Below are 20,594 nucleotides of genomic sequence, written 5' to 3' on the forward strand. Positions count from 1 at the left end.
TGGGGCCAAATAGTGCAGATGATAATGCATAGCACCGATGATGCCTTTACATATAGAGCTTTCATGAGCTCATCTGCGAGACTCAGCTATCGCTAACTTTAAGCTTTTGAACTTCCTCTGTTGGCATTCCATCCTCATCAACCTCCTCCTGATCACCAGTTGCGAGACCACGCTCCCACAACTGCCTGCCCGTGAGGCGAACCGGCTCCTTTATCTTCGCCTTCTTCAGCTCAGCTGCCCTCTCCTCCTCTTCGCGGACTCTGGCTTCTTCCAACTCTTTAAGGAACGCTTCACGCCACTTCATAAAAGTCTCTCGTGTGACCGGAGTGCCATGGAACTTCTTGTTTTCCTCTGCCTCAGCCGCAAGAATGGCCGCCTCATGCGCCTTGGCCGCGGCGTCTCTGCGCTCCACCACAAGCTGCTCCGCCGCTTCTTTCAAGGTAGACACAATAGTGAATACCATAGCCATACCGAGGTTCTCCTCAATTGTGGCCTGCAGGCCTTGAAGCAATTGGTCTCTGTCTTCCGCGATGTTGAGGTACTGGTGAGGAGTCGCATTTTGAGGCGCCGAGAGCTCCAGTAGCGGCGCTTTATCTGGGTATTCTTCCGGGTAGCGCACTGTCAACAGCATTATTGGTGGCTCCTCTGCATCGTCGTCAGGAATGTCGAGTGCGATGGATATCCTGAACTCATGTTCTGAGATATCTGTGGTCCAAGAGCATCAGCGACTGGCCCCGCGCTCGTGCAGTTGTGCGGCAAGGCTATTATTAATTACCCGTAATTTCCTCTGGGAAAATTGAGTCGAGAACTTCCCGTTCTTCCTTCTGCTCTTCACGTCCCATGTTGAAGAATATATGTGCGGGTTTGTTATGCAACTACTCTCAGAAAGTATGCGCCAGACCTGGAAGACTCTTGCTTGGTCTGAGCCGACCTGACACGACACCGCGGGGCACGGAATCCAAAGTTTAGGCGAGAGAGCCTGCGGGCGGGGCGGTGTGGTGGGGTTGTGGGGCTCCCTGCTGCTGCACGCCTCACCGCCCGCTTGGCAGATTTGGCGCGCGATAGGGGAAAAAAAAGTTTGAGGAAGAGGCCGCAGAAGTTCAAAGCAACTTCATCAATTACCCAACACATTCTACATACCCTAGACGGCCTTGCAACAATGGCGCAAAAATCGGCAAATTCGGCTGCCCCAGCAAAGCGAAAGTCGATTTCGAGCGACAAACACGCCGACAGCAATCGAGTGAAGAAGGCCAAGACAGAAAACGGCCCAAAGCACAAGAAGTTTGACGACACTGAAATCGCACCGAACAGCGGTGCTGGTGACTTTTCTGATGTCGAAGATGGCCGCAATCAGCAGAAGCCCATGAAGAATATCAAGACAGGCGGCACGTCAAAGGAGAATGACAAGACAACCGGAAAGCCAGCTGGAGGTCAGTACAGTTCGCTCGTTGAGCGTTGTTCCCTTCCCGCATTCTGTCCTAACCAAGTTTCAGTGAGTTCTCGCGAGGCGCATGCACGGCAAAAACAACTCGAAAAGGAACGGAAGGCCGCAAAGCCTCTGGCAGAAGAGTTGGCGCGGACTAAGCAGCTGTGGGAAACACTTCGTCGGAAGTCTCATGTGCCCAAGGAGCAGCGCCAGAAGCTCATTGAAGAGCTTTACAGCATCATTACTGGGCGTATCAAAGACTTCGTGCTGAAGCACGATGCCGTGCGCGCAGTTCAGACAGCCATTAAGTACGCGACGCCGACCCAGCGCAGACAGATTGCCAAGGAACTTCAGGGCAGCTATGCGCAGCTGGCGGAAAGCCGGTATGCCAAGTTCCTTATCGCCAAACTTCTTGTCCAGAACGATGAGGAGATCAGGGACATGATTATTCCCGAGTTTTTCGGCAAGGTGCGGAAGCTTATCAACCACCCGGAAGCTTCGTGGATCCTGGATGACATCTACCGTACTGTTGCTACCAAGCAACAAAAGGCTCAGATGCTGCGAGAATGGTACGGGCCAGAGTTCGCATTATTTAAGCCTGAGAAGGGCGCCGAAGCCACGGCAGATCTCTCCAAAATTCTCGCCGAAGAGCCCAGCAAACGGGCACCTGTGCTGAAGTACCTGTTCGATATGACGAATACTCTCATCCAGAAGAAGATGACCGGCTTCACCATGCTTCACGATGCCATGCTGCAATATTTTCTCAATCTTAAGCCGGAAAGCGAGGAACTGAAAGAGTTTGTGGAAGTCATCAAGGGGGATGAGGGCGGAGATCTACTGAAGAATCTCGCCTTCACTAAGTCTGGTGCTCGGCTTGTGTGCTTGCTTTTGGCCCACGGGAACGCCAAAGATCGGAAGCAGATCCTCAAGACATACAAGGACACCTTCCAGCTCATGTGCGGCGACCAATATGCCCACATGGTTATTCTGACAGCTTACGATGTTATTGATGACACTGTTATGACAGCGAAGACGATCTTCCCAGAGCTGCTCGGGAGGAACGAAGAGAAGAATCTCGAGAACATTATCTTCTTGGCCAACGACCTTACTGCACGCATCACTGTAATGTACCTGTTCGAAGGCCAGGCTAAGTCTCTGTTCCCGGCCAGCCATGCCTACGACCTGGAGCTCTTGGCAGAGATCCACGAGATCCGCAAGAAGACAAGCAAAAAGGATCCAGAGGTGCGGCGCAAGGAGCTCGTGGCAGCAGTATCACCTCCATTGCTGGCAGCAGTCGCCGCATCGCCGAAAGACCTTGTGTCCACTGGCTTCGGCTGCCAATTCGTTGCTGATGTCTTGCTGGCCGCCACGGGCGATAAGAAAGCAGCGATGGAGGCTGTTGCGTCGACAGCCGCTGGCGACCCGAATGCGCCGCCGCCGGAAGACGCCGATCCTGTCAACCTCCCCTTGCCGCATCTCTCCCTTACCACACATGGCGGCAAGATGCTCAAGACATTGATCGCCGGCGGGCGGTTTGACAAGGAGGCTGGGTGTGTCAAGCGAGTCGACCCTCCGCTTAACTTTGCCGATATCTTGTATCCAGTCATCAAGGAGCACATTGTGAAGTGGGCAATTGGGCCGAGCTCATTTACTGTACTGGGCATGCTGGAGGCACCCGACTTCTCCTTGAAAAAGGAGCTCATCAAGACGTTAAAGGCTGAGAGGAAGACACTTGAGGCAGCTGCCAATGGGGAACTATCGAGCCATGAAATCAAGTGTGAGAACAAGCCCGACGGCAAAAAGAAGAACAAAGCCAAGGCAAACGGATCTGAGGGCAAACCAATTGGTAACCGGGGTTCAAAGTTGATCCTCGAGAAACTGGGCGATTAGAGAGCTCGGTCATTGGGAACGTGTGCTGTGGTTCGATGACAAACCCGGATATTGTCAATACATCACAGACATCCCGTTCTTCAACTCCACACTGGGGAATTCTGATGGGCGTCGGGTGGCTGTAGGTATATCCATATATAGAGGAATCAAAGTCTCACACTTGCACAATTGCCTTAGTACCTATCAAGGTACCTTAATTATCCGTAAGCTCTTATCGGTATAGCATCTTACCATCAATTGAACCCAAGCAGTGGGGCTGTTTCACAATCTTTTGTTGATTGACATCAGCCACGCTGCTCATGGAGCTCTCAATAACCTCTAGGCAAGGAAGGAGGTTGCACATCTTCCCACGACACAGTTGCACTGCCAGCTTTTCGGGCTTTTTTAGAGTGCTGCAGCATGTCGTTCAGATTGGAAGGATATATCTGCTGCGTGTTACTCATACCCAGCCCAACCACGGCTGTATGCATACGAGGTGCATACATTACATAAGATTGTCTGCCAACACCCAGCTCCCGAACTGTGTCTATGTGTTTATGTGGAGGATGATGTTCTCTGCTACACTTGTACACATCCGGGCAAGCAAGGCCATCTGCCACAGTTAGGGACAAGGCTCAATACTGCTTTGGAAAGTGCTTAATGCAAGCAGTTGACAAAGAGCCCGACATGACCGTAGTATAAATTTAGCTTACCGGTGCAAGCAAACATGGCAGGCTCGTCAACATCGTGGACAGGGAGCATCGCCTCATTGTTTGCAGGCTGATGGCTCAGCCCAGCGCATTCCACATTTTCCTGCGCTTCCAGGGGTGGGCTTCCCCAAGGAGCCTTGGAAGGAAAGGAAAGGAAGAAGAGGCACAGCATCCACAAATACAGCATCGACCGTTGGGCACTAGGTGAGTCTGCAATCTGCCGTCCGCAGTCACAACTTGGAAGGACGCAGGGCTCATGGGTGCATGTCGCACCTGCACACACTGCACAACAAAAAGAATGGGTTCCAACAAGCCAATTCTTCAAATTACTACGCATTACCGGCCGTTGTGGTCATCACTCGTCCAGTCTGCCATTGTCACCCACTGCTCCATACCAAAAGTACCTACCTACCTTACCCCAAGGCATTCTGTCGTGCTCGTGCAAGATACTTTGCCTAGTGCCAGCGCGAACTGCCTGGTCGATCATGACTCGTGAGCCGTAACACGCACGGGTGGGATCGAAAAGCGAGAAGAGAGAATCCAGGGCAGGCGTTATTCCCAGCTGCGTTGCCATTGCTGCGTTGCTACAGCCATCTATCTGATCATGCATGCCGTTGCCCTTTGATGCCCACGATTCAAGCTCCGATTCACAACCAAATCGCTGGCATCGCTGCACCAGGATACTCCTTTTCCAACAATTTCACTGATTCCACTGATCGTCGATGATCCTGGCAAGCAATTACCGCAAATTCCGAGCCCGCATCCCGGTGGAGCGTTATCGTAAACCCTGTGTGGATCGCCATCCAACTTCGTATCACCATGGAGCGCATCTCGAGAGATTCTAGGTCTGTCAAGCTTGGTCCTGCAGATTGCGATTCTCGGAACGGCTATCTCTGGTGGACCTGTACTTTTACAACACCATCCTACAGCGGTTGCTGCCGTGTCGACCCTTGCCAGCAGATTCCAGTTGGCTGTCCAGCTTCCGCTGAGCAGCCCGTGACGACCGCTCCTGCAACTGTGACGAAGGCATTTTCCTCCTCGACCACCACCACCGAAGAGCCGTCAACGAGCTCAAAGCCCACCGGGGACATCTCTGCAGACTCCTCTCTGCTACCCAGCACGGCTTCACCCACCATCTCGTCCACATCGAGTCCCGACGGCGACAATAGCGGCCATGGGATAACCATATCGGTTAGCGCCCTCGCTGGGATCGTAGTCGGTTGTACTATCGCCGCCATTTTCGTGGCACTTTCGCTGTTCATGTGGTGGGCTCGACGGAAAAGGGAGAAGCGCGAAAAGAAGGAGCTCGCGCGACTCGACTCTTCTAGATCGCCCGGCGACGAGCGTGTGCCTCCGGGGCTGGAGTCGGTCTTCAATCCTATGTCTCAAGCCGGTCCTGGAAGTGTGTTTGATCGTGCTGAAGGTATGCTGCCGAATTCTCTGGAAGCCCATGTCGGCCACGGACATCCTGACCCGGATTTCACCCACCTAGGCCGAATGTCAAAAGCAGTGAGCATGATAGGTAGCCACCTTAGTGGTGGTGGTTACAGCAGCTGGACGAACTCCCTCACCCCAGCTACCACAATGGTCACGGGTCCTGGCTATATGCCTGGGGGACCAGTCCTTACGCCCAGCCCTTCAGAGCTCGACGGAACCCCTGTCTACGTCACACATGGAGGGACGCCAGAACCGCTGAGGGGACCAACTGAACTCGAATGCCCTGGGCAATCCGTGTTGCGCTACGAGGAAGGATATGAAACAAGGGCGACTCTGAATTCAACGGAGGAGGAGAGACAATCGGGCACGTATGCGAATAGCTGGACAAGATTTCAAAACATTCAGGTTTGAGAAGCTGGAATCGAATCGGTTCAAGGTTCATCATCGGTAAACTGTACGTAATGAGAACTGCGGGGTGTTTGGTTGATGATGATGGGGGCTACCTAGCTTGTTTGATTTTTTTTTTTCGAATGATACGATACCAAAGGCGTGCCAGCGGAGGGTTTGGGATGGAAAGGGTCAAGGGATAACATACTAACGTATATAACTCTGATGTTGCTGCTATGGACCTCAGTCACCTAATTTGTGGAAACTGGAACCACGAGGAGTTCTCGGTAAGAGTGCATATCAGAAAATCGATAACATCCCAAACCGTGTCGTCGGGGTATTATAATAAACCATTGGCAAAATTAACGCACCTAACGCCATCCCAATCCACAAGACGCCCTGTTAGGCAGATACAACGCTGGTTAAACCCACCCTTGCACGTATCTACATACGTTATGGCTCCTTTTGAAGCTCGCAAGGTACTCACGTCCTGCAGGAGCGTAAAGACCAATGACGAAGCCGGCAACGAAAGGAACGTCCCTAGAGAAGCCTGTTAGGAGACTGGGCTTAGCGACTTAGAGTCCTAGAGAAAAATGAGCCCAACTCAAGTGCTCATCAGCTTGGCCATCTCGTCAAGAAGCTCCTGCAGGTCTTCGTCACTGATCTTGTCGGCTATTGAGGGCACTAGAGTCTTGCATTCGTCGGCACTATCACAGCAGAGAGAACCTGTCCAAGAGATCTTCGCGTTAGCCTCGAAGCTCCCCTGCATATGGTGTAGGAAACAAACACGACAGAAAAAGACAAGCGGGGAAGCATGGTACCAATCTGTGCCCTCTCGAACTTGGTAAGCTCCTTGTGCGCGCTCAACAGGCGCTCGACGGCCTCGACATTTTCCTTCTGTTTGAAGCGCGCAAAGGCGTCTAGGTACTCGAGGGTCTTGATGAGCACGTCCGTCTCGTTGATGGGCCGGCCCTTGGCGTCCTTGCGCCGCTTCGCGATCAACGCGTTGATGACCAGCGACGCCTCCGACAGGGTCAGTGTATCCACGTCTTGAAACTCCCCAAGCTTCAACTTAGCCGCATCCTCTTCTCCCGGCGGCGGAGGCTTGGAGCGCGACGTTGGAGCGTGATTCTCTTGGGACATGGGTGCGGATGTTGCAGACTAGGCTGGGAATGGTTGGGAAAGTCTTTGACTTGGTTCGGCTGTATAGAAAACGGCGTCCGAGGAAGGTAATCCTCTAAGATGAAGGAAGTATTGACAAGCCTACCGACTTAGGTATAGAAATCCTGACTTCGGCCGAGGTGTAAGGACTGCGCTCAGTGTGGTGTTACCTGGATTGGTTTTCAAGCTGCTCCCTCCCGGAGACGTCGATGTTGCTCGCACAGTATCCATATCGGTATCGTACCGTACTTCACACTGTCCGGGTTTGATTTTGCGGGGATTGGATAGGGCGATCGACCGCTGACCTGGCTCTGAGCCAAGCTGCCACCTGACAGCCTTCCAGCGTGCTGGCGAACCTGCTGTGTGCATGCATGCATAGCTGGGCAGGTGGGGCGAGCCAGGCTGCGGCTCAACCTCCTGCCAGGAGGCAATGTGAGCTGGAACATCTCCCAACTTCCATGGACTCTTGACTTCGAGGACATGTAGTCCAATAATCACCCCAAGGACGTTGGCCCGTCTCAGCTTGCAAACAGAGGTACCCATCCACCGTTTCGTCCGTATGCCAGGCGATGAATTGAGAGCTGAAAAAAGAGGAACAAGCGACAATGGCACGACCTTAGTCCAATATAATATCTGTGCAAAGTCTGAACTCAAAAGCGACTTAACCCATTACCGGGTAACGCATCGGTGGGCTTGATTTAAACTTAGGGTATGCTTGGTTCGACAAGCACCTAAACAGGATATATACAGAGATACCGCCGGGGGGTGATGGTATCTTGAGTTCCCAAAACGGTAGCCCAAATCTGACAGTCGACGTGGAGAGAAAACTTTTAAGCAGCACGGAACATCTCCCAAGCCCGCAATTATACAGGCTCAGCACTGCACTGCATATCTGCTAAAGCGGGCATCGAGCTGCCAAAACCAATAAACCCATGAACATGCATACTTCTTCTAAGGGCCTGTCTCTCCGAATCTCTCCCAACCCATATCCCTGTGTTCAGTTTCAAGGAAGCTGCACCCTATGAGACAAAGTCTACTACTCCTTAGGTACTACGTATTGCCGCGAGCGGCTAGCGTCCATAGAACAACATGGGGAACCAACCGATGTCTTCTTGTGTGATTCATAGGCTGGTCAGACCCTCCAAACTCTAATCTCCTTACCCATTATGTTGGGCAACCTCCGCATCATCTTCATCAGAATCGCCAACCTGCTTCTCCTTCTCCCCATTCTCCTTCTTCCCCCTCCTTTCCCGAAACCTGCACTTCATAGATTTTAGTTGCTTCCTTGTCCATCATAGTCGTCTAAGCCATGTCCGATTCCCCAGTTTTGTCAATTTGATTTGAGATACCACTCCGGCACTGGCCTCGATGATGGACACCGCGGTAAGGAAGGCAGAATTGGCGAAAGTTTTAGTGGGCTTGTATCCAGAGCAGTAGCAACTGAAGACAGCCCGACAATCCTCAAAACCCACCCCTTGCCTGTTCTAAGAATGCGGTGATAGCATCATTTGGCTGACTTTCCACTCAGGCATAGATCGGCCGGCCGTTCTACAAAGCGGAGAAGACAAAGAGCTAGGTAGATAATGGTTAGTGAGGTCTTTGCCAGTTGTGTACAGATAGGGGCCCTTCACTTACGTTGTTCGTTGCAGCGATGGCGATGCTGTCTTCAAAGGGATGCCAGCTCATGTGCAAGATCTTCTTGTTGAAATCGATCTGGTCGGCGTCTGTCTCCTTACGCATCCGCTGGCCCAGGCCTGGTGCTGCCGGGCTACCCGCCCGCGAGCCGCCCTTCTTGCCATTTGCTGTTGGGCTTGTTGACGAGCCAATGGGCTGAGGAACGCCCACCTTCTTGGCCTTAAAGGCAGACTTGTCTGCTTGCAACACAATTTCCACCTCCTTGTCAGGGTCTGACGGGTAGATCATGAAATTGTTGTTATAACTACCCGTCATAACATTCTTTCCATCGCCCGAGAACACCACCTCGAACTTGTCAAAGATGCTGTCGTTCTCGTACGTATCGCACAGTCGCGGTCTGAGATGTTCGTGGATCGGGATAGTCTTGATGGGCTGCCTCTCCATATTGATATCCCAAATCTTTACCGTCAAATAGTCGCGGGAGAGAATATATCTTCCGTCGTATGAAAAGCGGACATCGGAAATGGACGAAATAATCTCAGAAAAGAAGGATCGGGACGCGGGATCCTCTTCTTGCTCAAAGACTGTCGAGCGTCAATTAGAACCTCGGCTAAGACGATCTCGCGAAGGAGGGGAAGGACGAACGCTTCGCATGCTGATCGCAAAGGGCACTCTGCCGCATATCGGCCAGCTTGATGGTTCCCTTGGAACTAGCATACATAAACCAGTTGCAGCTAATGGGATGGAACTCGGCTGCCGTGATGACCTCAGTGAGCTCTTCCATGTTCGCCGGCTTGATGTCGACTATGTTGAAGCTCTGGTCTTGGATATTGAGGTTCCAGAGGTTGATCCGCAGGTCGTCACTGCTGATGAATGTTTCGCCATCGCTATTCACTGAAATGCTGTTGATATGGTAAGCGTGGGCATTGGCATAGACTCGACGAGGCACAGCAGCCACAACCGTGTCGTGATGCGTTAGTCTCGGGAGCTTCAAGTCATTGGGACTTCGAAACTTGATGGGTACCGGGCGGCCACCTCCGCCAGCTATACCCCCGGGAGTCAGATCTTGGGAGAGGTTGTTTTCGGCCACAACCTTTAGCGACTTCTCAAACACCTTCCACAACTTGATGGTTTTATCATTGGTCGACAAAAGGAAGTGGGCAGCATTCTGTCGCCGGCACCACTTGATCTTGTTGATCTTCTCCTCAATTTCCAGTGATTTGAGATAGTCAAACTCCGGCTCGTGGGACTGGAATTCGGTGTGGAACTTGTATTCGCAGGTCTTCTTCTGTAGGGGGTGTCAGCCAAGCGGCAAAAGTTGGGCAAAGGGGAAGAGTAAGGCTTGGCCCCCAAACTAACTGTTTCGTTACGTTCAAAGAGCACTACGCGTCCACCCTTGTCGCCTGTTGCTAGATAATTTCCCGTATGGTCGAACTCCACTGTCGAGATGATATCGGCTGCAAGGAAACACATGTGAGTATGTTGTCAGAACCTTAAGAGCCCCATACAATTTCCACATCACTTTATGTTAAGGCTGGGATCTGGACAATTCTAAAAGATCGCCGGCGTACCTTCTGTGATGTCCTCAACGTCCCCCTTGTCACCGAAGCACCTGCAGCCCTGAATTAGCTTGCCGAAGGCACAAATAATGGTTCGGAGAAACGGTCGAGCAAGAGGTGGGCAACACCAGCAAATCAACTAGTGGGGGGACAGGGTATGCAGCAGAATCCTGATCCTGATTCTTGCTGGGATATGAACCGCAGGACAGGTCGGATCGTTACAGCCGGGCATATGAAGGGCAGGTTAAGAGGTGTTAAAGAGGTAGGTGGAAGTGGCTTACTGAGTGAACTTCCATGTCGGGCCGTTCGTGTCTGTTTCCACCATTTTGTCGACGACGGCGGGCGAACAACGAAACAAGAAACTCGATCGAGTCTTGCAGAAACCGTAGAAAGGCGATCGGGAACAGGTGAGACGGGCGGCAACGGGTCCCGTGTCAAGACGATGCTATGTTTGGTTGGGAGTTGGCTCGCGATTCAAAGTGAGGCCCCCGCGGATAGGTGCTGGGACGAGACAAAGGGCGGGGTTTGGGAGCAGAAGCGGATATGGGTCCTGGAGGTTGAGCGACGCTTGCACGAGGGAGAATCGGGTGGTTTGGATGTCGACTGGGCTGGGCCCTAGGTGAAGAGGGCAGCTTGCGGCCCGAGGGCTGATGGATGGGGTCGGCGAGGAAAGTCGCGATGGGAGGTGAGCGTGCCACCCACGAGTTGCGTTCGCAGCAAAAAGACCGGGGAAAGGAGGGCAAAAAGAGACTGCGTCGCGCGTCAGCAGGCAAGTAGGCAGTCAGGTCGGCGAAAGAGGCATGCAGCAAGCAGCAGATGCCAGACTGTGGAAGACAAATGGAGGATGTGCGGGGTGTGCAGAACATACGCCGACCGCGGCCAACTCGGAAAGGTGTTGGTGAAAGAGCTCGATGTCGGATGGGTGGTGAAGCTCGAACCGACGAGCTGTCTGTCGGCCTTCCAAGGTTGGCGCAATGGACTTTGATGGTGCGCCCAAACCAGCCGGGCTGCTGCGGGGCCCTCCCCAAAGCAAGGGCACCTGTGGACACACAGTGCAGTGCTTGCGGATGGATAACCTGGAGCTAGGGTATCCACTTACTTACAGCAGGTACTGTAGGCGAGGAACTGGCAAGGCAGCAGGGCCCTAGTATCTGTGAGAGGCTGAAGAGCCGCCTTCAAACCTGACCCGCAGCAATCGTTCCATGTCCCTGCCCGGTAACTTTTGTTGCAGCCAGTACTGACCCAATTAAATTGCTTCTATCGTCGGGTACTTTCGGGCTACCTGGCTCGGGCCAACGCTCCGATCATAACCAAGCAAAGGCCATGATCTTCCTTTCATCCTCCTTCAATCCTTCAACTCCATCATAGCTCCCGCTTAATCAAGCCCTAACCGGCACCGATAGCAAGATATTAATTCCAGTTCCAGAGGTCCAGCATAGGTGAGTCTATCAGAATCCACTCACCTCTTAGCAACCACCTCTCGCCCACGGACGGAAAGTCATCCATCTCTTAATCATCGGTTCCCGAAGATCGTCGACTGCACGGCAGCAGATTCTTCGATCGTGCTGGACACCAATACTGGTTGACGTGCCCTTTGGATTGGCCGCAACACCCCTTCCCACTGCCCTGTCGCTTTCGCTGCTCCCCGTTAGCTCGCAACGCAGATCTCTTTTATTAGAATCCAAAGAAGCTGCCGTAGGCTGGCTTCCCCGCATTAGTTACTCTCCGCTTCTCGGTCAGCGCGCTTACACGAAGGCTAGACTACCCAAGCAACATGGACGGTAACAACGATGGGAGCGGAAGCGCCAACGGGAACGGCAATGGGCAGAAGGACCTGAAAAACAAAGGCAAGGCTCCAGAAACGAGCAACGACAGCGCGCTAGCTGAATCTGCACCAGAAGGGGGCAAGCAGGAGCCATTGCTACCACGCTTGATGCAGTCGGCATCGTCTCTACCATCGTCCTTGCTGGTCGGACCACCGAGCACGGTATTTGCTCACGGTCACGAGAAAGGGGGGGAGTCGTCCCGAGCAGCTGGAGCCCTTGAAAGGGCCAGGAGCAGTGCGGTGCAGCTACGGACGAGTGATAATTCTGGAGGGAGCATCAGAATAGGGCACACACAAGAACATGTCGCGCAAGCGGAGGCTTCTTTCGCAACATTCTTGGACAGCGCAGACGTGCCAATCCTGACAGCCCCGAATGCTCTGGAGACTGCCTGGCAGTCATCAACTGTCCCTCCTGTTTCCCGAGGGCCAACTGGAGTCAGGGAGGCTGTCCAGCCGGAACGGACAGTAGCAGAGCAAGAAGCTCTGGACGGCGCAGAGGTTGTCGCATTGCTCACGGGAAATGGTGATCTCGATTCGGTTTTCGAGGACGTGTCAGAGCCAGTAAGCCAGAGCGACTTATCTGCTCTGCGGAACGCTTTATTCGGCGACGACAAGAAAGATTATGGAACATCGCCAATTGCTTGGGATCATGTGCTGAACTTCATTCCCCCATATCTTCATCCACATACTGGAGGGGGCGCAGCTGCAGAACTCGCCTTCACACTTCACCTGGGTGCAGCCAACCCCGACGAGGCCTGGGAAGCCTGGGTTAGCCAGTGGTCCCGTGTATTAACGAATTACCAAGATGAAGTATGGGGTGATCTCAGCGCGCTTGTCGAAGAAGCTCGCAACGAAATCCTCCAGCTACAGGAGGTGAAGCCGGGTGAGAGACCTCCAGAACCGAAGGCATTGCTCCGGCTCCGTGCAATTCTGGGACACCTCCGCGGTGCTTAGTATGCCACCTCTAGTATTTTTACAGAAAATCATGTCCATATCTTGTATATATACGAACTATATTCGTATCAATTACGCATCCCTATATGGTACTTCCACACTACACAGTACCATTTTGCGCTAGCTATCGCGAGTCACTGATCACGTGCTTGCGAAGTAGCCGACATTTCGAGTGCGATCCGTTGCGGCCTAGCCCCACACGTCTCTTCTCTTCGCTGGGCCCCTCTTGAGGTACGGACCAGCTCCCGGACTGTTCAAGGCCCGGGATCGGCTGCCGGACCAGCCAACGGATGACATCACTGGGCGCTCCTAAGCTGCCAAGTTGTGGTTGATCAAGGTGCCGAGCTTCCCAGCAGCTACGTTCCCACTGCCAACCTGCCAGCCAAGCAACGCAACAAACTCCCCACGGGCATCTCCAGCCTCCTCCCTTTCGCTCTCTGAACCACTTGTGCATACTCACAACCTGTGCCTACATAGCCACATGCATGTGCGAAAGTGGGTTTGGGCTGCTATAACTTCCTGTATCAAGTAGCATTGGGACAATTCCATTCAATGCATTCTGTGTTGTACAACACTGGTTGCCACCTCAGTGCAGACCAAGCAGTCCACCGTTGTCTCTGATAGCAGGCACACCTCTTGGTCAGCAGAAACACACATGTGCTATGGTGGATTAAGTGGTGGCCAAACACAGAACTGAAATCTGTCAGGGACTCGCAGTAATCTTGGCCTGTACAGCTGGTTGTAATCAGCCCACGCCACAGCAGGATAGGTACCTAGGTGCCTGCTGGCTTTTTCTGCATCAAAGCTTAACGGGGGCTTTTGGTGACCCTTTATATCGCGGTTTGTGTAAGCGCCTGTCCGGTTTGCAACTTCGTGATTCCAGGCACTCTTCTGGCGGTCAGCAAAAGTACTGAACAAGAATACTCACTCGCACCTCCATCGGTCCATCGTCTTAACAGCAGACAGCGGGACACAGCAGCTTTGAGTATTTCAGGATTGTTTGCTTGCTGCTGTCTGTCAATGGCAAGTCTTTTAGACTAAGCCGCATGCTTAGTTCACTATATCAGCCTGAATCTGAGTCGCATCTCGAGATCGCTCGGATACGGATATAATCTGTTTGATTGATCACATCCCTCCCAGGTTCAACCCAGAACCCAATCCATCAGCCTCCACATCCACTGCCGCATTGTCCAGCAACGGTAACAATGACCACGGGCCAATTGTTACGAGCTCCAGACTTCAAGGCCTTCGTATTTATCATGTTGGTCGTTCTCGCTTGCACACCATGTGCACGCGCTGCTGGAATGAGGCTGCGGCCCTTCTTGCCGGTCGAGACAGCAGCTGCAATAGCAAGACGACAGGCTTGTCTGCATGATTTCTACAGCTGTTCCGACCAAGGAGCTGCCTTTGCCGGCATCTGCTGCCGCAATGGCCAGCGATGCGCCCTGGATGTAAACAATAACCCAGCTTGTTGTCCAAATGAGTAAGTCTGGTCAGAATAGCCACAGATAGACACCTTATACTCTATGAATTTCTGTAACTGAAGACTGGACCAGGTCTTCTGTCGATGGAGGCACGTAGGACTAATCTGGGATCACTAGGGCTATCTGTACTGGGACCGCACCAGCTCCCTTCACCACCCCTCCTCCCTCCACGCCTACTGCTGCCTCATTTGTGCCTAACGACTTCTTTTCCTTCCCATACGTGGCGACCTACTTTGCAAACCCAGGCTGGTGCAGTGCCGCCGTCAGTCAGTGCAATGCAAACTATGCTGCTTGCACAGCTCAGCTAGGTGGTAGCATCGGCGGAGGATTTGCGGTAACCATTGTTGTCCCTGGCGGTGGGGGGATAACTGTTGCACCAGTTTTTCCCGGAGTTAGTGTCGGAATTGAGAGTGCAGTGAGCATTTGTAGGTCTGCCCCAGCGCATGCCCAGTTTCTGTTGCCCTAACAAGGAAGGGGAGAAACACAGAGGCCGCATAACTTTTGCTAATGTTTTCTCCTCTATAGGTAACAGTCTTTCTAGCAAGGCCTGTTATGGCTTGCAGTCCGCGATGTGCACCTTGACGGGCACGTCTGTGGGAGTTTTTCATTTCGGGACAGAGACCGGTAATGCAGCGCCGAAGCCAACTGCTGTCGCCGCCGCTGCTGCTGCTTGTGCTGGCTTGATGGGGGCCATAGCTGCTGTTGGAGGAGCGGGGATAGGGATTTGGCGATAAGTTAGCATAGCTCCCTCTCTGCTTTATGATCTACTTAAAATCATTTTATTTGATTCGTTTGGTGCCAAATTTTCTGGTCTTCGGCATGTGTTGATTGCGAACACGTAGGTAATTTATGGTGTGCAAGCCCTCTGCCACAACAACCGAACCTCTTGAAAAAGGTGTGGAGTGTGTAGAACATAAAACAGCTTCTTGGTTGCAGGTTGGTCAAAGGCAAACATGAAGGGTCCATGGGAACAATCCCTTCAGAGTTCCTTGAAGCCTGTCTGTCCGCATATTTAGCTTCGAGATTTAACTTTCAAACACTTAATATTTTATGCTTGAAGACGCAACTACGTCCACAAACGCCAAAATCTCATGTTTGAAAAACGTCCCAAAACCCATTTCCTTGTATACGACATTATAACCCCTCGAACCCCCCCAATAACTCTAGGCATGAAAGGCCAGGTTAAGGATTTTCCACCCATTAACAACATTGAAGCCGCCCATTTTGCACGCCGTCGATGTAAAACAAGTACTCATTCCTAAGATAACCAAAATAAGGACCAATCAACCAAGCCCACATCCCTTCTTCATTCTAAAGCCATATTGCTGACAACTATCAGCAGCCAATATTTTTTTAAAAAAAGCATGATGACCGATGGCATGTGTACTGTTTGCAAAATCGACTATCGCGGTTCGAAGTCTGCTGGCACTGTATCGGCAGGTGTTGGGCGCGTCGGTCGCTTCACACCCCCTTGCCTGTCATCCACTACCTCTGCCATCCGAGCATTCCCGGTTAATAAATCCACCTCATGGTCAATCCGACTGATACTACCCCTATTTACTGTCCCATAAGCTGTTGGCATCTCTTCGTCACCCCCTTGAGCGGATAATGATGGCGATGGATCTCCGAGGTCGATATGTATGAACTCGTCCGCCGATGACTTCTGAGACGGCGTGCTCTCGAACGGTAGGCGTGAAGACGCGACTGGGGCTGTAGAAGAAGGAGGTGGACTAAGAGTCCCCGATGTTCCCACGGTGGCGACCATCGACTGCGATTTTACCCAGGATTTGCGCTTGGAGCTTTTTCGAGGGACTTCTGGGGGTTGTTCGGGCACTTCTTGCCCCGAACTGTCTACAAGGTTGATTTCAGGAAGTATGGGAGGGCCTTGCGGAGGCCTTGCAGCGCTGGCATCCATGTTGTATACATCGTCGTCGCCAGAGTTCCTCCCGCCATTTAGTGGTACACAGTCTGGTGATGTCGGGTTCGCGGTTGAACGTGACAACTGTTTCCGCCGTTGTTCTTGGTCGTCCTCCGAGTCAACAGGGCCACTACGCAACACGTCCATGGCGACGGGAACCCCCTGTTGTGTCTGCTCGTCTTCAATATCAGCACCTGCGGCACGCATCATTGCCGGCGGCATACGTGCACTTCGCACAACTTCAAATCCTTTGCCCCTGTCTTTTGTACGACGCCCGAAGATGCTCCTTAGCCACCCAACGGCGGAAGCCACAGGCCCAGTTGGATCGGCGGGACCAGTACCCAACTTGCGGGCGGGAGCCTCTGAGTTGAGCCTCTCGCCTCTGCCTCGGTAGTAAAAATCCACTTCACGAATTGAGTAGTCAATTCGCGGATTGAAGGGAAGCCCATAGGCGACGGCAGAAGTGGCGTCCCCCAAATTTTCGCCACCAATCTCGGAGGCATCACCGAGCGTAAGGGATCCTGAAACGCTGTTGCGGTTCTGAGACCCATCACCGGCTTTCCCAGGACCGCCAGGGCCGGTAGCAGACGATGATGATGGTTCGACGACTGTAGCACGCCGTTGTCTGGGTGGACGGTAATAAGGGTCATATGCAGGGAAACCGAATGTACCCTGGGGTCGGACTGCAGTTTTGGGTGATGGCAAAACCATGTAAGGGCTAGGTTCTCCAGGGGTGGTAGGTGTGTAGGAGCCTGCGATGCTCTCGGGTTGGCGTGCTGGGGCAGCATCAAAAGTGAGAGTTTCATACACAGACGAGCTTCGATGGCGGCGGTGAGTAAACATGCCCATGCTACCCGCAGATTCGCTGCGAACACGGCCGCTTGGCATAACATATCCCGTCTTGGAGAGTTCGTCCGCATCCAGCATGGCAGAGCTAGAGAGCTGACTTTGTCTTGACGGGTGGCCAGTCATGCGGCGAGACATGCGTCGGGAGAGCTGCCGCATTCCGAAGATCTTGGACAGCCCTCCTCTTGTTTGACCACGGATATCATCTCCGCCAGCACCAAGCATCCGAGCCACTACCTCCACGATTGTCTGGACCGCGTTTAGGAGAAAACCAAGGACAAGCACACCAGCATGGGTAACGAGGATGGCATAGCCAATCCAACCCTTGGGACCATCCGTCACACCCAAGGAGGGAATGAATGCGATCATGAGGAGTACAGTGATAAGGCGGAGCGCAGCAAAGAGCGTGTGGTAGGCATTCATGGACGTAGGCGAGTGAAATGGTCTGAAAGCATGCAGAGTTAAGATTTGAATGACCTCACAGATAGCCAGAATGACGACCTGAGCCACCCCGGCAGGCTGCACAGCTCCAACGGCAATGCCGCGGATAAAGGTAAGAAGCACGGGAATCAACGTGAAGGCAGCAGCCTCGTCTGAATAGGTGTTGTATAGGGGTCCGTACAGAAGGACGGTTGGAAGATCGTCAAACAGGAAAGCCCTCGGTTTAGTCGTGGCGATGAGATACAGTAGCCAGGCAGCAAAACCAATGATGAGAATCAAGGACACCACTGCCATGGCAACGGTGTACGCCGGAGAGTTGCTGGCGACGACGAGTTGAAAGGTTGAGAGGGCCACGATCGGAAGAAGAAAGTAGTTCAAGACGATCCGGACAATGTTCCCGATCATGAAAGGGATATTCTTGGAGCGAAGATCTTCTTCCGGGATCTTCTGGATAAATCGGTAGAGCCACTGAAGAGAAAAGCCAGCGCTGAAGACAACCAACATGCCAGCAATGATGGCCAAAAGCCAGACCATCATGCCGGCCCAAATGTCGGCCAAATTGCGCAAGCCTGCTAGCCGGGCAAGCTTCTGCAGACCATAAGCCCCTTCCGTGACGTAGATACCATCTTGGACACTGATCCAGCCGGGATCTTTGCTCACAAAGCTGTGGTTGAACATGAGAGCAGACCACGACGCCTGGCTAATGATGGGCTGGTAAAAGCCCGGGTAGTTGAGCGTTAAGCCACCAGTGAGAACAATGAACTGGATATATTGTAAGCAATCCCCAAAACCGGGGGTGACCAGTCGAAGGAGGTCGGGATCGCGGCCGTAATTGGAGCTCCAATGGAAGATGTCCGACGTTCCCCAGGGGCTGAAAATGCCGGCAAAGACAGTGGCGAAGCCCACAAGCACCAAGACCAACATCGGTAGATACTTGATCATCCAAGCTAACCGGCCAAGATCGGGGGTCACGGTCGCCGAGACACAGCCAATGTTGGTACCCTTTGAGTCGCCATAGATGATGAGGAAGGTCGCGGTGAACGATGCGAAGGCATAGGACGAATCGAAGGAGTGGCTCATATTGACAGACGGCAAATTGTAAGGCGCGACGCTGGTGGGCGACGGGAAGAGGTCAGCATACGAAGCACCAGACGCCAGCGAACCCGAGACGCTCCCAGTAACAGAGAGTCAAAGAGTCAGAGACCAAAACGCTTACTCACCTGGTGTTTGTGTCAAAGACAGGCGCCAAGGGACAAGAGCCGTTAACCAGCGAGCCGTTGCAAAACTTGAAGGTCTTGCGATATGGCTCGTATGTAAGGACATTGATCTTGCTAAGCAGAGTCGTGAGCTTAGGGTTCGGAGCATCAGGCTCGGGCTGATCGAGGATTTTGCCGTCGGTTTTAGTTGGGTCTGTCCAATCTGGGCTTTCGGGAGACGGCAGCGTGACGTTGGTGAAAGCGCCTGTCACATTCCCCCACATGGTCACCCGGAGTGTGTGCATCGGCGGCTCGGTAACCTCGAACGAAGCATCGACATATTTGGGCACCCATTGCAATGGCGTTGGATGGTTGTTGACGTAGGACTCGGGCAGGCAATTCTCGAAAGCAACGTAGGCCGCGGCAGCTGGGCCGGACAACGCAGCTAGCAGAGCCGGCAGAAGCAGCACTGGTCCGATCAGGCCATGACGGAGCCGTAGCGCGGCAGACAGGCTGTTGTTGACACGGCGTTCGACGCCGCCAGCTCTGAGGGCCGAATCGGCATTGTGGGAAAGCCGGTGGCCGCTTTGACTGTCGACGCCGGCGCGGTGCGGACCGCAGTCACAGTCACCACACTGCGCACTCGTGAACGCAGACTCGGAGGACAATGGACTAGACACATAGACTGTCGGCATGGTCGATGCAAGGCCGGTGAAAGGCAAGGGATGTTGGCGGCCAGCAGTGTCAAGCGACAGCGATCAAATGACAATCAGGGCGAAGTGGGTGAAAAGCACAGCACGGCAGCAGCCCTACTTGTTATGCATCTTGGACGACGTTGCACCGGACACAGCGCGTTTGTTGATATGAGGGAGGATGGGAATGTAGAAAGGATGAGATGCAATGTGGATGTGGATGGCTGGCAACCTGGAGAATGAGGACTGTGAGGTAGAGACCAGAAACTTGAAGCGACCGAAGGATCCAGCGTGCTGCGGTACTCGGTGCAATCACAAGCGCGGCGGCAAGGCTGCAGACTGCAGGCAGGAACGGAAGAACGGACGAGTGTTTCGTCCTGGTCGGTTTTGGTTTGCTGTTCGGATACCTAGGTAATTCAGATAGACATATCTCACCTCCATCATCGGATGGCTTCTACGCTCCAAGTCTGAACATCTCAGCCCAGCGATGATACAGCAACCCAGCCAGGACTCTGGGTCCAAGGAAGGGCAACAACGGACGGACCCGTCACAACAAGTGTGGTGGGTGATTCTAGCCAGCTTGGGCTAGCCTGCGGGATGGGGCCAACCTGCGCCGTAGCTTGCTGATCGACAGTGATCTCTCCTTCTGATTGGCCATATCCCCTGTGTGTCAGCCCGTGTACCGCAACTGCCCAACATCCAAGGAAGATGGGATGGAAACTGGAAGTTGGCTGCAGCCTTCACGAACCCACCTCCACTCGGATCCTACAATACTTAACCCCATCAGGGGGGATTGCTGAACAAAATTCATGGTACGGCTCATGTTCTGTCGGCTCACACTCTGTATGGGACATAAGTGCATAATCATAATATGGCATATTCGGACATAAAGCATGTTTACTATTAAATAAATATTCCCCCTTCCTGTCCCGAAAGTCACTTGGTGTCTTTCTGCTCATTGCCTGTCAGGCTGTTTCTCCTTCCCACAGAACTGTCTGTACCAGCTTTTGTTCATGGACACCACTCTTGCAACACCACAGTGTTTCCCGGCTGT

General features: G+C 53.0%; 7 protein-coding genes across 7 annotated transcripts; 3 read left to right on the forward strand and 4 right to left on the reverse strand.

Annotated features, from left to right (window-relative positions):
- Positions 1-82: 82 nt before the first annotated feature.
- CTHT_0010140 (uncharacterized protein) lies at positions 83-842 on the reverse strand (the record flags this gene model as incomplete). Its single annotated transcript, XM_006691474.1, has 2 exons — positions 83-705; positions 776-842. 2 exons carry the CDS (start codon positions 840-842, stop codon positions 83-85), a joined length of 690 nt encoding a protein of 229 aa, XP_006691537.1.
- A 317-nt stretch (positions 843-1,159) lies between these two features.
- Positions 1,160-3,316, forward strand: CTHT_0010150 (uncharacterized protein; the record flags this gene model as incomplete). The annotated part of the gene is made up of 2 exons (XM_006691475.1): positions 1,160-1,430; positions 1,494-3,316. 2 exons carry the CDS (start codon positions 1,160-1,162, stop codon positions 3,314-3,316), a joined length of 2,094 nt encoding a protein of 697 aa, XP_006691538.1.
- A 1,508-nt stretch (positions 3,317-4,824) lies between these two features.
- CTHT_0010160 (uncharacterized protein) lies at positions 4,825-5,853 on the forward strand (the record flags this gene model as incomplete). The annotated part of the gene is made up of 1 exon (XM_006691476.1): positions 4,825-5,853. The coding sequence occupies one exon, from the start codon at positions 4,825-4,827 to the stop codon at positions 5,851-5,853; it is 1,029 nt and encodes a 342-aa protein (XP_006691539.1).
- Positions 5,854-6,433: 580 nt separating this feature from the next.
- CTHT_0010170 (uncharacterized protein) lies at positions 6,434-6,972 on the reverse strand (the record flags this gene model as incomplete). The annotated part of the gene is made up of 2 exons (XM_006691477.1): positions 6,434-6,555; positions 6,651-6,972. 2 exons carry the CDS (start codon positions 6,970-6,972, stop codon positions 6,434-6,436), a joined length of 444 nt encoding a protein of 147 aa, XP_006691540.1.
- A 1,566-nt stretch (positions 6,973-8,538) lies between these two features.
- CTHT_0010180 (uncharacterized protein) lies at positions 8,539-10,509 on the reverse strand (the record flags this gene model as incomplete). The annotated part of the gene is made up of 6 exons (XM_006691478.1): positions 8,539-8,562; positions 8,626-9,209; positions 9,271-9,913; positions 9,985-10,082; positions 10,197-10,237; positions 10,466-10,509. The coding sequence occupies 6 exons, from the start codon at positions 10,507-10,509 to the stop codon at positions 8,539-8,541; spliced, it is 1,434 nt and encodes a 477-aa protein (XP_006691541.1).
- Positions 10,510-11,958: 1,449 nt separating this feature from the next.
- CTHT_0010190 (uncharacterized protein) lies at positions 11,959-12,963 on the forward strand (the record flags this gene model as incomplete). The annotated part of the gene is made up of 1 exon (XM_006691479.1): positions 11,959-12,963. One exon carries the CDS (start codon positions 11,959-11,961, stop codon positions 12,961-12,963), a length of 1,005 nt encoding a protein of 334 aa, XP_006691542.1.
- A 2,886-nt stretch (positions 12,964-15,849) lies between these two features.
- Positions 15,850-19,543, reverse strand: CTHT_0010200 (uncharacterized protein; the record flags this gene model as incomplete). The annotated part of the gene is made up of 2 exons (XM_006691480.1): positions 15,850-18,823; positions 18,873-19,543. 2 exons carry the CDS (start codon positions 19,541-19,543, stop codon positions 15,850-15,852), a joined length of 3,645 nt encoding a protein of 1,214 aa, XP_006691543.1.
- Positions 19,544-20,594: the final 1,051 nt, after the last annotated feature.

The sequence above is a fragment of the Thermochaetoides thermophila genome (assembly GCF_000221225.1).
Source record: "Thermochaetoides thermophila DSM 1495 unplaced genomic scaffold scf7180000011812, whole genome shotgun sequence".
NCBI lineage: Eukaryota > Fungi > Ascomycota > Sordariomycetes > Sordariales > Chaetomiaceae > Thermochaetoides > Thermochaetoides thermophila.